General features: G+C 36.6%; 1 protein-coding gene across 1 annotated transcript in view; it reads right to left on the reverse strand.

Annotated features, from left to right (window-relative positions):
• The window catches only part of GFRA1 (GDNF family receptor alpha 1), a gene marked incomplete at both ends in the record, with an annotated part of 145,755 nt that overhangs the window by 17,844 nt on the left and 112,289 nt on the right, over nucleotides 1-15,622 (reverse strand). Inside the window, 2 exons of the mRNA XM_084290376.1 lie at nucleotides 7,296-7,474; nucleotides 10,249-10,383. Coding sequence (XP_084146502.1) covers nucleotides 7,296-7,474; nucleotides 10,249-10,383 — 314 coding nt within the window. The remainder of the gene's footprint in view (nucleotides 1-7,295; nucleotides 7,475-10,248; nucleotides 10,384-15,622) is intronic.

Genomic DNA, 15,622 nt, shown 5'->3' on the forward strand with positions numbered 1-15,622 from the left:
GCATCTTGAGCAAATCCCTCTGCTTGCCTAGCAAGTAACATTTTTATTTTTTTTTCAAAAATAGCAGAATTGATTAAGATTTTACTTGTTAAAACTTGATTCATTCTGGCAACTATCAAACTGTGTGAATACTTTAGAAAGAAACATCTCTATATCCACAACTGTATTGATTATCTAAGATAGAACCAGTCTTCTACTTTGGTTTTTCTCATTATCTCTGTGTATATACTTTCTGAGGATAACATAGTGCATTAACACAGTTTATAGCAGTAAAATATTTATTGTTTCTAGAGCACTCAAATACACTGCGTGGTTTTCAGAATAAATGAAGTCTATGAGGTGATAGCTTTGCTTAACTGAAGTCAACTGCAATTAGGGTTTCAAGGTCGAGAGTATTTTTTCATTACAAGCCTGCAGAATATCTATAATTTGATGGGATTCTGGTCTGTCAGCAGGACTTCCACAAACTACTGCTGTAAAAATAAGGTTCTAAAGACTTCGAGGATTCCTTTCTTGTTCTCCATTCCATTCAAAACATGGTGGCATGATCGTTTTTGCCTGCAATTGCTTTGAAACATGATTAGCCTGCTGGCATATGCAGAGTTACTTTCACTTGCACATGTACGAATGGAAGCAGAGTCATGGACAAAACCTAATATTTGCTAACTGCAAACAGTATGTCTTAAACAAAGCACTTTGTCAAGTTCCATAAATGCACAATATATTATGAACCATACTTCCAAAGACAATATGATTAAACATCTACCATCACAATGCAATGCCCTAGAATTTTTATTAGTAGTAGTTATGCTTTAAAACTAAATTATAATACTGTGCTCTATTTTATGGCTGTTTTTTTGCAGGCTATAGTGAGCTATCTGTTATAGAAGGAAATGTATGATGGACTAGATATTTGATTGAGAACTAAAGTTGGCTGACGTTAGGAATACCTTTAATATGATGAATAACCATATAAAGTAATAACATGGGCTATGAATAACTTGATTTGGCTTATCTGACGCAAACCAATATTCTGATTCTGGTTTATTCTAGCACTTTGTATTTTTGTGGGTATTCCTATAAGAAGACACTGAGGTGAAATGTAGGAACAACTGTGGCTTAGGGGAACATTGCATATGCTACATCTGCTTTTAGTAGCAACAATTTGCAAAATTCTTTCTGAGGATAAAAACTATAATCTGTCCATAGAAATTTCAATTTCTGTAAAGGTGTGGAGTACATTTTGATAAAATTGTATTTTTGCAAGTCATTAAATTGTTTTTTAGTAACCTCATATTCATTTTCAATTGAACAATTATTAAACTATAAAACAAAATTGCATGACTCCTAAAACTGTAGTCTGGAGTTTTACAGTCTGCTATAAAGAGCTATATTATTATAATACACTAAAGATGCTCAGACTATTAAAACTTTTTTAAAATGAACCGTAAAATATTTTAGCATTGATGAAATAATTCTAAAGTACTATGCTCTCCAGCAGTATACATGCCTGATATTTCAGTATAATGAAAAGCATACTAATTAAAAATAATTTAAACTGTAATTCTAATATATAAAAGAAATCATTTTGCTATTGCTATCCTTCAGTAACATAAATTTATTACACTCAACTACCAACATTACAAATGTTTCATTGAGGACTAATGACTAAATATAAGGCCCAGTCTTAAAAAGAGCTCTATATGCCAAAGAGAACGAATGTTAGCTTCAGATGATGTACGTCTGAGTAGCGCTCATGATGGCAACAGAGCTGTGCCGATTACTCTCTACCATTGGAGAGTTTTAGTCTACACTTTACTCCAAAAATTGTGACAGATGCTGAAAGGGGGACCTATGTTCAACTATGAAGCTCAGCTGAGGCTGGTAAATGAGAACAATTTTCTACTGACGACTGATGGCTGATGCCTGAGAGCAACACTGACACAAATAGGATACATCTGAGCCTATAGGGTACGATATTTGGCTACATCCTCAAACTGCTCCTCTGATGTTCAAAGGAGAGGCAAAATATTCTCTGCACTTAGAAATTAATCAGCTATATTAATCAGATCTTGAACTTTATCAGGATTTCAACACACCAGAAAATGATACATCTTGTGTGGTCCTGAAATTATTTGGCAAAGACATTGAAGAACTTAAGTGCAGCCTTGCTCCAAGTGGGAGCAGTCTACACGATCAGACCATTAGCACATACGTATGTACATGTTAATTGCAAAGCAGCCTTCTGCCATTGAGGTACACTGTTGGTACAGCAATGCAGGAGGACTGCCGACTGCTTCCACACCAACGAACACCCAGACTGCCACACGCCTGAAAAATGAGACCTGACCCTCTCCCGCAGTGACCTGACCTTCGCAGTCCTGTCCAAAAGGTGAAACAACCATGCAGTAAATGAAAACAGTCTCAGGGAACTGTGGTCTCAGAGTACATTTCTGAGGACCCCTGTCTACCATGCTGCTGAAACAAATCAGGATTAATTTTGCTGAAATCGGTATCAATGGATGAAACAGTATCTGTTTTGGTAAAACAGGATTTTGTTTAGTGATATCCAAATTAGAAGGATACAATTAAAGATAAAACTTTGAATTATCCCTAGCTGCCAGATTTTAATCTGAAGAGGTAAAGCACACAAGACTCCTTTAGGTAAAACGGAATTAAGACGAAAGCAAATTAAAGTTGTTGCTTTTTCAGAGGAAAACCTGCCAATAGGTGTTCTGTAAATCACTCATACAAGCAGTATGACAAGCAAGCTGACCCCATTATGTCAGCTAATCCTGGAAATACGGGAGGCAAATTTAAATCTTTTCATATGAAACATTTAGTCAATATTCTATTTTTTTTTCCCAATTTGTTCTGGCACAGCCATAAGAGTTTTATATTCTTGTCCATCTTTTGCTCCAGACTGGAACTTTCTGTGTAATTGTGATGTCTGGAGGAAGAGGTCCAAGTACAACAACTCCCAAGGGAAAGGTAGGCAGGGCATTTGAAAGGACAGTGCTTGTTTTTCACAAAATGAAAAAGGAACAGAAAGATCACAGATTGTATGGAGGGACTGGGGTAAAGAGGGTGCCAGCCATATGGACTAGATGATAGTAGTGCACAGGGGATAAATAAAGTTCACTTTGTCTTTATTCCAGAGTACAGTCTCAGCAGTGGTACTATTCCCTCATCAACAAAACACCTACATGCTGCCTGTGTTCCCTGTTTATGCTCACCCACCACCCAATTACCAGTCCATGAAGCTCCACACCTGCTGTGTCTTGATCCTCAGAGCACTACAACAAAGCTTTTAACCCTCTCTTAACACCTACACAATGCTTTATAATAATAATTATATTTGACGCACAGGAAGCTACATTACATAATTACAGACAGCATTTCAAACACTGGATTAGCAGACAGAGGGGTGAAGATGTGCAATGCTTAGACCTACAAGCTAAAAGCAAAATTTCCAGTCTCAGTCATGCTAAAGTTCTAGTCTCAGAGAACTATGAGCTCTGTCTCCTGTTTTTGTCCCAAGACTTGCCATAATACATTCTTCTTAAAGTAACAGCTTTATGTGGAATTACAGAAATTGTGGAAGAACAGCATGCAACACAATCCACACTTCTCTAAATACTCCCAAATCATACAGCAAATACAAAGAATCTACATATTTAAGTATCTGCATTTCTCTTTTCCTTTTTTTTTTCCCCACAGAATATTTGAGCTTTTAAATACTATCTCATAAATTTGAAATACGAATTCTGCTGCTGAGAGTACAAAGACATTCACATACTGGACTCAACAGAAAAATATTTGCCTTCAGTCTGAAGGGCCACATATCTCAGTTATATGTGTGTGCTACTCACACGTCATCAAAAGCACGAAAACCTTACATTCCCTCTGAATACTGAGCTAAGGTTACCTAGAACAAGACATTTATAATAAACATGAGGAAACAAAGTATATAGCTTTGGCTAAGGAGTTGATAAATTTCAATGCACAAAAATAGAATGAAATGTCCTTAACCACTTTGATTCCTTTCTTTTTTAGTCACATGCAAAATGTCTTCTAAAATATCATAGCAAATCCAGTATGAAAGTCTTAATTTTTTATTTATCTCTGATGATGCTAATCTAATCTAATCTATCCTTTGAAGTTTATTTTATAATTTTTCATTTCCATGCATCTTTCCTAAATGCAGAAGCAGCATTTTTCTTGAAGAATACATGGAGTGAGTACACTTCCAAACTCATTCTTTTGTCCTTTACACATAATCCAACATGATGGTTCAAGCAGTGATGGTAGAGTGTGAGACTGAAAGCCATAACCGTTTTTTGACTGATATACTAAACACCAGTTACAACCGAGAATGAAAGACAAACAAATATGACAGTTAAGTATAAAAAGTTGGAGTGCAGCTATCAGAAAAAAAGATAGGGATGACAATTGCTTAATAAAATGTGGATGTATAAGCACCACACTGTTGGCATTTGTCTTTTCCCTTTTGTTCACACTATTTTATAACATGGTGCTGAGGAATCTTTGCTAGACATCAAGCACCTCAAAAATATTTGAATCCACATCTATATAGAACTAACCACTATTTATTCTTTGTGTTTAGCAAACTTAGTTAGAAGCCAGGTTTATAGGAGAGTTTATAGCACTCCTGATGAAGGTAAGCATCTTCTTGGCACAGATGGAGTGCCAATTTAATTTAGGGACAGAAGAAATAGTGTAGTACACAAATCCATTCATATTTAAACATTAAATAAGCATACAACAAAAATCAATGTTTCTCTGCATCAATTAGAAATAAGAGAATATCACACTGACACTTAAACTGAAAATTCCTGTAGCAATGCTAATGTGAAATGAAGAACTATTTCTAAATAGCATCACTAAAGCAAAAATTATTTGAAGTCCAAACCTTCAACAGGCATTCAAAATAAATACTGAGTTCAGATAAACAAAGAGTACTGCGTATTTTCTTCAGGCACTCACAACTCCAGATTCCCAAGTACTGTGCTGGAGTACATGGCAGAATGACAAAACCATTACTGTATTCTTGCTTTTCATGCAACCATTGTGAACAAGTCAGAAAAAAATGTAACAAAAATTGCTCCGCTGGTGACACTCTTGGCAGATTGGGTTAATGTTCTGTATTTTACAACCTCAGGAGGTTAGTATTTGTTCATTTCTATGGCAATTTATACTAATCAATCACTTCCTGCTCTTTCCTCCCTTACTGTATTTATTTCTATAGCAATTTGTATTAATCAATCACTTCCTGCTCTTTCTTCCTTTACTGCATTTCTAAATCCACTAGCTAGGATATGCATCCTTGTAGCATCTCAATGATCACCTCCACATCCCCTCTCTGTCACTGTCTTTTTGAACTAAGACTAATGTTTTTTAATTCTACTTTTCACAATATTTAGGCTAGATTGCCTTTTTGAAATTTTCAGCTCAAATGCTAAGTGTATAACAAAGCCTTTCAGATTGCTTTTGGTAGCACTAGTTCATGTTTTGAAAATACTACAAAGGCATATTTTTCATGGGAGGAGAGCCTTGGAATGAATACGCTTCTCCAAGTGTGATATGAATGCCTCCAGTTCTTTTGTAAAATTTGAACTGAGGTTTAAGTCTCACATGCAAAGTGGCACCACACTGTCCAATAAACATAGGTTTCTTTAAAAAAGTGTGGGCTTGTTTTGGCTCTATTCACAAGTTACTATTGAAAAATGCATTGAAATGTAAAAGCTTTGTTCTTCATGGTTCAATTCTGACAGAAGAAAACAGCTAGCACCAGAATGTTGTATTTAAAAAAAAAAAAAAAAAAAAAAAAAAGTGTGATTCATGTAACTTCAGTGACCTTTTAATGCCAGCATATCTGTAGTTTTTACAAAACAGCAGATAATTTATTTAAATTAAACTGTTTTCCCTGGAGAGCTTTACATCTTGTGTCAAGTATATCTAGGGTGTACTTGAAGTCACAGCACACCTTCAAACCAGGGCTGATAAATTCAAGTGGGACATGACCTCAAAATGCCAGAGTAATTGGTGTAAGGGAGGACAGGGAAGAACTTCATTTGTTTTCAGAACAATGGAACGTCTATTCAGGTTTGAGGAACATTTGCAAAGCAAACTGAAACCAATGGGATTTGTGATCACTTGCTACTTCTTCAGTTTAGTAGTTGTCTACTTTGGAAGCATCCGGAAACCTTAGTCTATGTGTAACGTGTATGACTGTACAATCACTGCAGGAAAACGTGATCTCTGCCATAAAACTTTTAATACAACATGAAGTGAATTAATAATATTTCATCAGGTTCTTGCTTCAGACGCAAGATACTCCAAGTTCCAGGTTTAAAAGATTACATTTCTTTTTAGCATATTTCATTTGGTCAAATGACTACTGCATATGGAAATAAAGTGCCTACAACTATCTTTCTCTCATCAGTAACTTATAAAGGTTAACTAATAATGAATGTACAGATATGAAAAATCAAATTAAAACAGAAGGTCCTAAACTCAACACCATCTACAACTAACCTCATATACTTTCTGACTCAGTAATGCCTTGGAAGAATGTTAACCAACATTGCCTGTTACTTCATGATCTTGCCTGCCTAGATTTTGCAGCTCTCTCCTGCCCAAATTCTTAATGCTTTTTAAGGGCTGCATACACTGCCTTCAGCAAGCAATGACCCTCTTTAAAATCCAGAATCAATGACACACCACAAACAGGCTGATTGAAGCACTAAAGGAAATGGCTGCAGCCACTGGCCAAAATCATATCACAGCTTTGAGCTCAGTTCAGGAAAGCACCTGATCCAAAATAGCTTGCATGTGTATCCAGCTCCCTCACCGTGTAGCACTCCATATTATCCACTACCCAGACCTACTCAGACTAAAAAGAAAAAAAAAATAAAAAATAGCATCCCATGCTAGCTAACATTCAAAGAGCCCCTTGAATTTGGTTTTCTCAGCAGACTAATTTAATCTGACGTGTGTTGGCAGGGTTTGGAGAGTACCACGTTCATATCCAAACCTGTGATAAATTAAATATTATGCCTTGTTTGTCTGAGTGAGGCAAAGAAGGCCATTCTGAAATATGCATGCTTCTTCTTTAAAAAGTGTCCGTTATTTTACAGTATATCTGGTATGTAACTACTAAACAGATACTCTAAATTAGGCAGTATTTATTCATGGAGCATGAAACTACTCTGCATACATATCCATGAACACCTTTCTTTTATGTACTGCAACAATTACAAAGACTTTCTTACCTGCAGGTTTGCACATGCTGGTGAATCATTGTGAGCTGGTATTTCATTGTTGGTGGTCTCTGAACCTGTGTTTTTAAGTCTGGAAGCTGTCGTAGTTGTGGCTGTGGTGGTCTGTACTGGTAAGATTGGCTGCCACACATTCACATCAGTACCATTGCCGAAGGCCTGAATTGCATTTTCTGTAAAAAGAAATTATAGGCAAATTTCTACTTCTAAACAAATGGCAGAAATTATTTATTTTTTATTATTATTGTTATTATTCCATCAAAACTGTGTATTTATAAATGCTCCATTTTTATTTTGAAAAATGTGTCTTAATTTTGAACATATCAGAAACATGAATCGAGAGGCTGGGGCCGCATAATGATCTGATGTAGCCTATTCTTTATAACATTCCCAGTCATTCTTGACAGAAGCCCTAGGTCTTACTGTAATCATATTTGTTACCAACCAAAAGCCTCAAAAATTTACTTTCAAAATTTAAAAACCAGTTTCAATGTTACATCCTATCTGAAGCAGGTGATGTTATGTAGCAAACTAAAATCAGAGTGGGCAAAATACCAATTTATTTCTACAGCTTGTTGTATTAAAACTAATATGCCCATAATGACAAAATGGTTTAACTAAGACAATCTTTTCCTTTCAGTTTTCCTTACAGTTTTCAATCAAAATCTGCATAATTAGGCGAGGGAAACATGCTTAAACTAAAACTTCAGGATATAAAAGTTAAAAAGCTTATCATGGTTTCATGGGATTAAACAGTGTGTTTATGGCAAGAGTAAATTGGTTGTTTTTTTTTGTAAACAAATAAAAATAAAAACCAGTTTTTAATCAGGTCTTTGGGGATTCAACATGGATTTAGGGATTTCTTATTTCAAATTCTTTGTATAAGAAATCAAACAACTTCACTGGGGACTAATATGTGGAAGCTATTAATACTTCTTCTCAGTGGTATTCCTTCCTTTATAAAGTAATTTACATTTAATTCTCATCTGAGAAAGATGCATTTTATTCTAATATTAGTTCTCAGAACTCCAGCACACACGGAGAAGAATCTATAGTGGGCATCACAATCAGTTAGCTTGATAAAGACAAAGTAGGCAGAGTGGAACGATATTTTTCCTGGCTTTACCTGAGTAAGGCAGTACATAAAGCAATAGTTTCCACATAGAAAGTATTCCTGATGTCTGAATGGTTTCCTAAATTAACAGTAACTCCTGTTAATTTGTTTCCATTATTGCAAGAAGGATCACAGAAATTCCAGCATTCTATGCCATCGCTCCAGGCACGGAAATGCTACTTATATATCAAGACATTATTATTTATTTTTTTTAATTGAACTTTTCCACTTCTCTATGAGGGAAAAAAAAAAACATTTTATTAACCAGAAACACCTTTAATTTCTTCATGAAAAAAGAGCTCCCTAACAACTGGGATGACTATAATTTGTCTCACAGTGGCCTCTAATGTCTTTGATTTGTCTTCATTGACATTTTCGTACCGATAGCAAAAAAGGGACATAGGATATTTGTGCCTATGCATTTTAAAAAGAACTGCTAACACTGTAGCAATTAATATTCACAAATTATTAATATCTGATGTATTACAGTATACCTATATAAATTGCAGCACCATTAGGTTTGAAGGTCGTCTTGGGCTGTATTGTTAACTTTTACACAATCACAGACAGAATTATTTTTTTTCGTAAGTGGTCTTGAGAAACTTTAATTCTTCTGAAGCTTAATAGTTCAACAAATAGGAACTCAAGTAACTCACTTTTTCGTATGCAAAGCTCCCCATGTCTTCACAAACATGCTGCCAGCTGAGGAGCTACAAATGGAGATTTTCAGACCCTGTCCCTAGCAGACCCTAACTAGCAGTAATACAAGAATATAGAAGTGGATGTAACAGTCTGGATCATCATGTTCATTCACTATTTTTTGCAAAAAGCAACAATGAATGCTTCTTTTCATAATCTGATGAAAAATGCCTTGTAAAACGAGGAAGAACTTTTTCCCCTCCTGCTGAAAAGCTGTTCTTTTAACTTAAGCCTGATGGTTAAAAAATTTTCAATTCCAAACCTAAATATGTATGGCAAATACCTCTCTTTTTAATCCTGTGTCAACACTGTCCTTTATGTTAACTAATTCTTTTCCCTCCCTGTACTTGCCCCCCTAATGCAATTTCAAAGGACAATCATGTGTGCTTTCAACTTCTGTTCTGCTAGGCTATGGAAGCCAAGTTCTTTTGGTCTCCTCATTTATCTGAAATTAAAACTCTGGTGCACACTCCACATCATCCAATTATGCTGCTGCAGGCAGACAGGAAATTTGAAAAGAGAACCTGCCAAAATCGACTCCACTGAGCCATTCTGAAATTTATAATAGTCCCTAATTTGGGAGTAAGCTTAACTGAAAAGAAATCAATAATTTAACAAAGTCTTGAAAATGGGTACCATCCAGCCTTGTGTTAAAACCAGGCATTTGAGATCAAGTAGCCTAAGAAACCTGACGCTTGGCCATAAACTGCAAATACAATCCAATTTATACTTACCTACAGCAAATCCTTCACAAAATACATGTATTTTTTAATATTAAGTTCTTAAATTATACACAAGGCCCTAAGGTGTTGCAATTTTTTGGTACAGATGCTCCCTGAGTGCTAGGGTCCAAACATGATCTGTGATGTAAACGTATTTCTGTATGATACACTTCTGTAATTTGATTTTTATTTTTTTTCCAACAACATCCTGTGTTTGCAACCTTGGCCATAAACTACAGTATCAGGAATATTTATTTGTTTGAGTTTGTTCAATTCTAGTTCTTCCATCTACACCAGAACCACTTTTACAGTATGCAAAGAGATTGGCTTGATGCATCACAACAAATTTAAACAATAAATAAATTTCATGAAACATGCTAAAACTCTTTCAGACATCTAATTCCATACTCACTAAGGCATGTGTTGTCCTGGAAGAAATTCAGAAATTTCTGGCATTCATCTCTATCATTACCGCTGTTGCTGCAGTCACACCATGGGGCAACGCTGAGACTACTAGAGTCTATGTAGTTTGGTGTCATCACTGTGCCTATTAAAAAAAAATAAAGCACTGTACTGTGAGCAACCTCTACACTGAAGTATTATTCCCATACTAAGAAGACGACAAACAACACTTGTTAAGTTATACATTCAGAGTGCAAACCTATGGTAGAGTTTCAGCTTCTAGAGTTCCCAGCTCCCTTTGCCCACCAGTCCTGTGCAACATTTTACACCCTTGGTTGTTTGAGTGTAACCACTTCAGGTAAAACGGCTCACATAGTACAGACATATTCCCTTGTTTCAAAAGGGTTTATACTGCAAGACCACAGAGCTCTATCAGTGGAACTGAGAGGTGAAAAACTATAGCACAGGGAGGGATGGAGTGAGAGAAGTGGGAAACCTCTTAAAAAGCCTCTGCTGCCAAATCAAACATGTGGAGCTGAGTCCTCAGAGTTGCACTCTAAAAATCCTATTTTCTTCCTCACTTGCTCTTTCTTTCATTTTCTGCAAATAACTGGAGCTTCCTCCCGAAGTCTGCAGCCAGCCTGGAAAAACAGTTCTGAAATGCATGAGCAAGGAGAACGTCATCATGCTGCACAGAGTGCTGATACGTCCTGGAGGAGTGCTATCCATCCCTACGGTGCTCCTGAGGGCCCTGCCAACAGAGTGGCTTATGGTGAAGGACAAAGCAAAAACATAACCAGCATGCAGGAAAAGACACAACTGATTCTTAGCAGGTAATAAATTATTATTAATGTTGCTGCATCACTGCTTTTCTAGTACAGTGGTTGTTTCCTGAACACTGTCAACATCTTACAGGCTCATTCCAACTCTCTTACAATTCTTAGGTAAATATTCTCACATTTATATGTCAGCTGAAGGCCAGCAATAATCGAATGAGACCAAAGAATGTGTTCTGTGTCCTAGAAGTTATACAGGAACTATTCACCGCTCATCTGGATGAGGTAACTGTTGTGAGACAACATTTATTCAAACCTCTAGTCACACTGAAGGCATCAGCACAGTAGGTCAGAGATCTCAAATTCTCCTAAGGATTGAGAAGTCTGAATCTTTATTGTATGTCTCACCAAACACGAGAAAATTAATTAAAAGGGGCTGCAGTTAGATACTTTTACCAAGCACAGCAGTTTCAGGAAACAAGTCCCTCACTTGGCAATCTACAGCTCTAGGACAGGCTTTGTATCATGAGGATACGTGATCATAGCCCCTCAAAACTCCTCAAATGACATCAAAGTAGTCATTAAAAAGACACATTAAATGAAGGAAAATATTAGAGACCCAAAGTGTACATTAGCAGAGGAAATTTGGTCCACAGGTCCAGGGCCAAGAGTCTGTAATACCACATAGGAAACGGCTATCAAATAAATAGGGGTAAAAAAAGTAACATTAGAAATAACATAAATCACAGAATGATGTGAAATAGCCTTCCAGTCACCAGGCAGTGCTGGGAACTAAACAAATCAACATGCAAAATACTTCATACATGATGTGGGAGACCAAGGAAAACAGACATGTAGGGCTGGCCTGAGAAAGGCAGTAATATATGTGAAAACGAATGCAGTGCAACTGCCAAAGTCAGGAAAAGCATCTGTTGTCTTGTTTGGGGATGGTTTTAAATTAGAATGAAATTCTATGTCTTCATCTACTTCCAACTTCTAAGAGATAGCTGTGATAATAATCACTCAAATTCTACATGAGATTAGCACATAAGTAAATAGCACAGTTCAAAATTTATTAAATGGAAGTGGAGAATTTAGTAAAATAGGTAAATATCATTTGCATCATTAAAATGAAAATTTGACAGTAGACAAATAAGAACAGGAACGATGTTAAATTAAACTAAAAAAAGTGAAAATATCTACCAGTTATTTGATGGTTTAGTGCGCTATTTCAACCCTGTGATATGATCTGAAAAGAAGTGAGAGAAAACGAAAAGCAAGACCTTGCAAATGGAAAGAAAACAGTCGGCGTTAAAAAAAAAGGATAAGTAGCAAACACTTCGTGAAGGGTTGAGAAAACAGAATGGTACTGAGGAAGTTTAAAAGGTCACTGAGGAAAGGCCACAAAAAGGTAATAAGGTAATTAAAATGGGTCAAGGCAGGGGCTAAAAGTGTAAGAGATACCAAACTATGATTAAGGCTGACGAATACTGGAACACCAGGACATGGAGTGTGTATATGCAGCACACAAACTGTACATCCAGCAAAAACAGCAGAGTGGCTGAAAGAGCAGCTAGTAGAAAATCAGTCTGTCATTTAAACCTGGGGGCAGATGTGAACCCAAGCGGATTATATGCTTCGTTTCCTGGGGTGTATTTCCTTTTTCTCCCTGCAATGTGTGTGCCTTCCCCTCCTCCTCCCTCCTCTAGCTTGCATCTTGGAAATTCTGCTCAAGGACACTAACAGATCAGAGAAACCACGGTGGTTGGCAGTGAAATAGGACATGCTCAGTTTTGTGTGTTCTCTGAATCAAATAGTTGTGTGATGGTCTCAGTTGTAGGCAGTTAGGTCTCCATATTCTAGGGAAAAGCAGAATTGACCGGAGCACAACAAAAATGCTGTTCAAATTAGGGTCAGTTAAGAATTAGGAGATTTATGGTGGGTCCAGGAGAAGGGTGTGTGACTGAAGTTGTTTTGACCCACGTGTGACACAGTAAATGAAAGCCAACAACAGGAATTTGCCCAAGACCAGTGAAGGCAATCAAATGCAGCAAGCAACAACATTTAAGTAATAAGAATGTTAGAAGAACAAGAAGTCCGTTTGCATGTTGGAGGCAGAAAGTATCTTAGCAAATGAGGATTAGAGTACAAACCATTTGGCATTACCAAAGTCTAAAGACTAGGTACTGGATCCAGAAGCAAGCATCAAGTTCTGAAGAAAACAGTTTATTCATACAAACTCCCATGGAATTCCAGGGAATTCTGGGGAAATGAGATGGATTTTACTGAAAAGAGGTGAAAATGTGTCAGAAAATGAATGCTTAACCAGATCCTGAAGTCAGCAGTTGCAGCCATACCAAACTGCTGTGGGAGTACAAACAGGTCCAGATGGCTTAAACTAGGCTGTAAGCAAAGCACTGAATCTCAAGCATGGCGATCACTAGTCTTATTTTACATTTGATCATTTTTATCTTTTTTCTTTACATGCTGTAATTCTTTAAAAGTATTAATTTATCTTTATCACCGTAACAAGGAGCCTAAGATGATTCCCTAAGGTCTTCCACATTCCTGTAAGATATATGTAGCTTTATAATTACATACATAACACCCTGATGCAAACAGAATCACATTCACTGTATCTTCCACACAGAATACTCATTTTCCTGAGCAAACTATGTGGAGGCACAATTTTTGCTACATTTAATGAAATGTCCAAATTATATATATATATATATATATATATACATTCACACATATGAATGAATGATATCTTAATTAAAACACCTGGACATCCTGGAGTTCTGATGAATGAATGAATCTGTAACAGCTTCTTACCCAGGGCCTCGCTATCTATTCTTCCCGCATTTTGTATATATTAAGTAGACAGTAGAAACATTGTACTTCTGATTTTGATCTCAGCCTCTTACAAATGTGATGGTCTTCATATAATTTACTCCAGTTTTATATCAGCTTGATATCAGAAGCAGGAATTTACTGCTTCAGCAGATGAAAGCTTTGTTTTGGTAATTTTGGTTTCTCAGAATGACTTCCAAGAAGTACAAACTTCTGTAACGCTAATCAGTTCCCATCTTTTTGCATGTATCTAGAGGCTGACAGGAAAGAAGAAAGATGTTTATTTTGCCCTTTGAAAATCAGATCCCCTTTTGATTTCAGCTCCTTAGGGACCCATTCCACATTTCCGACGTCTGACAGTGTTTTGCAGCATGGTCATCCACAGTAACACACACACACACAAATAACTTACTATGTGAACTGTGTCATCTTTGAACTTAAACTGAAAAATGGATCCAACAAAACTGTCAGCAAGATTCACTAGGTCCAGCAAGAACTTCTTGGCAGCTCTCACCCAGAAGTATCTATTAGTAAGTTACTCTTTGCCAGCAGCTAGACTTCTTAATCTCATTGACTAGATCAGATTTCAGGGCTGTTCAATTCTTTCTTTTAGTCAAATGACATTCTGTCATAACCGCTCATATGTTATAGCCTTTGCATACTGTCGTTATCACTTAAGACATAGAACCATGTCCTCCAAAATTATCATGTCTTTTTTAAGCAGTTGGTACTCCATGGACTTACCTCACTTGTTAGATGCTAGAGTATTAAGAATGGTAACAAGTCAGCAAATGTGGCTTTCAGTCATTTATATATATATACATTTAAAAAAAAAAATAAGTTGGAAATATTTTATTTCAGATATTATTTCAAAAGATATTTATTTAACAGCAGGATCTGCTTCAGGGACTCAGCTGGGACCTTCACACCCAACAGAAGGGGCTATTACTGCACTGCAGCAGGTGCAGGCTGTAAGCTTAAAAACATCTTATCTGGTGCACTTTTAAAATCTGTTGTTTCAGAGTTCTGACATTCACTTATTGTTTATTGCCCAGCCACGGTATTTCCACAATTCACCTTCCTGAGATAACCTCTCTCTTTCAGGAATCAAATACTGTGGAGGGTGTATGGAATCTGACTTGCATATAGTCACCCTTGTGCCTGTTGGCAGTCAGGAAGGTGACAGCAAGCCAAATGAATTATGTTGGGGAGGGAGAAGAGTTCAGATGATAAATTTGGTCTCAGTTCCAATCCATTGACAGGCACCTAAGAAAACTTAGAGCAGACAGAAGGTGATCGTGGAAAGAACAGCAGCAGCTGCAAGTGAAACAAGGCTGGGTTGGTCTATCAACTCGTTCCTCAAATGTCCAAGCTTTCCCTAAAGACCAAGAAATATTTTACCCCACATTGTGATGACAGCTGCTAAACCAACCAAGTTGCAGCTTTATTTGTTCTTTTTACCTTATTTCATGTCCTGTCCAGAAGTCAACCACCTTATTAAGCTTTACTTTGTAAGCTTAATTATATATGTTTATTTCAAATTCAAACACATTTCTCTCTTTATCCTGTCCTTAATTTCCTTGCAATGTACAAATTTACCTCAGGAATCTCTGTAAAGTTAAACAAGACCAACACACTTAACTGAGAATTTTGCCTAGGATCATACAGTACAGCGTTCCACTGTTTTTGTTTCATGAGGGTCTTCAAAATATTGTTTGGATGTTGTTGGTTTTTTTAGATCAAGCAAGCCCCAAC

The sequence above is a fragment of the Netta rufina genome, assembly GCF_964035555.1.
Source record: "Netta rufina genome assembly, chromosome: 7".
NCBI classification, from domain to species: Eukaryota; Metazoa; Chordata; class Aves; order Anseriformes; family Anatidae; genus Netta; species Netta rufina.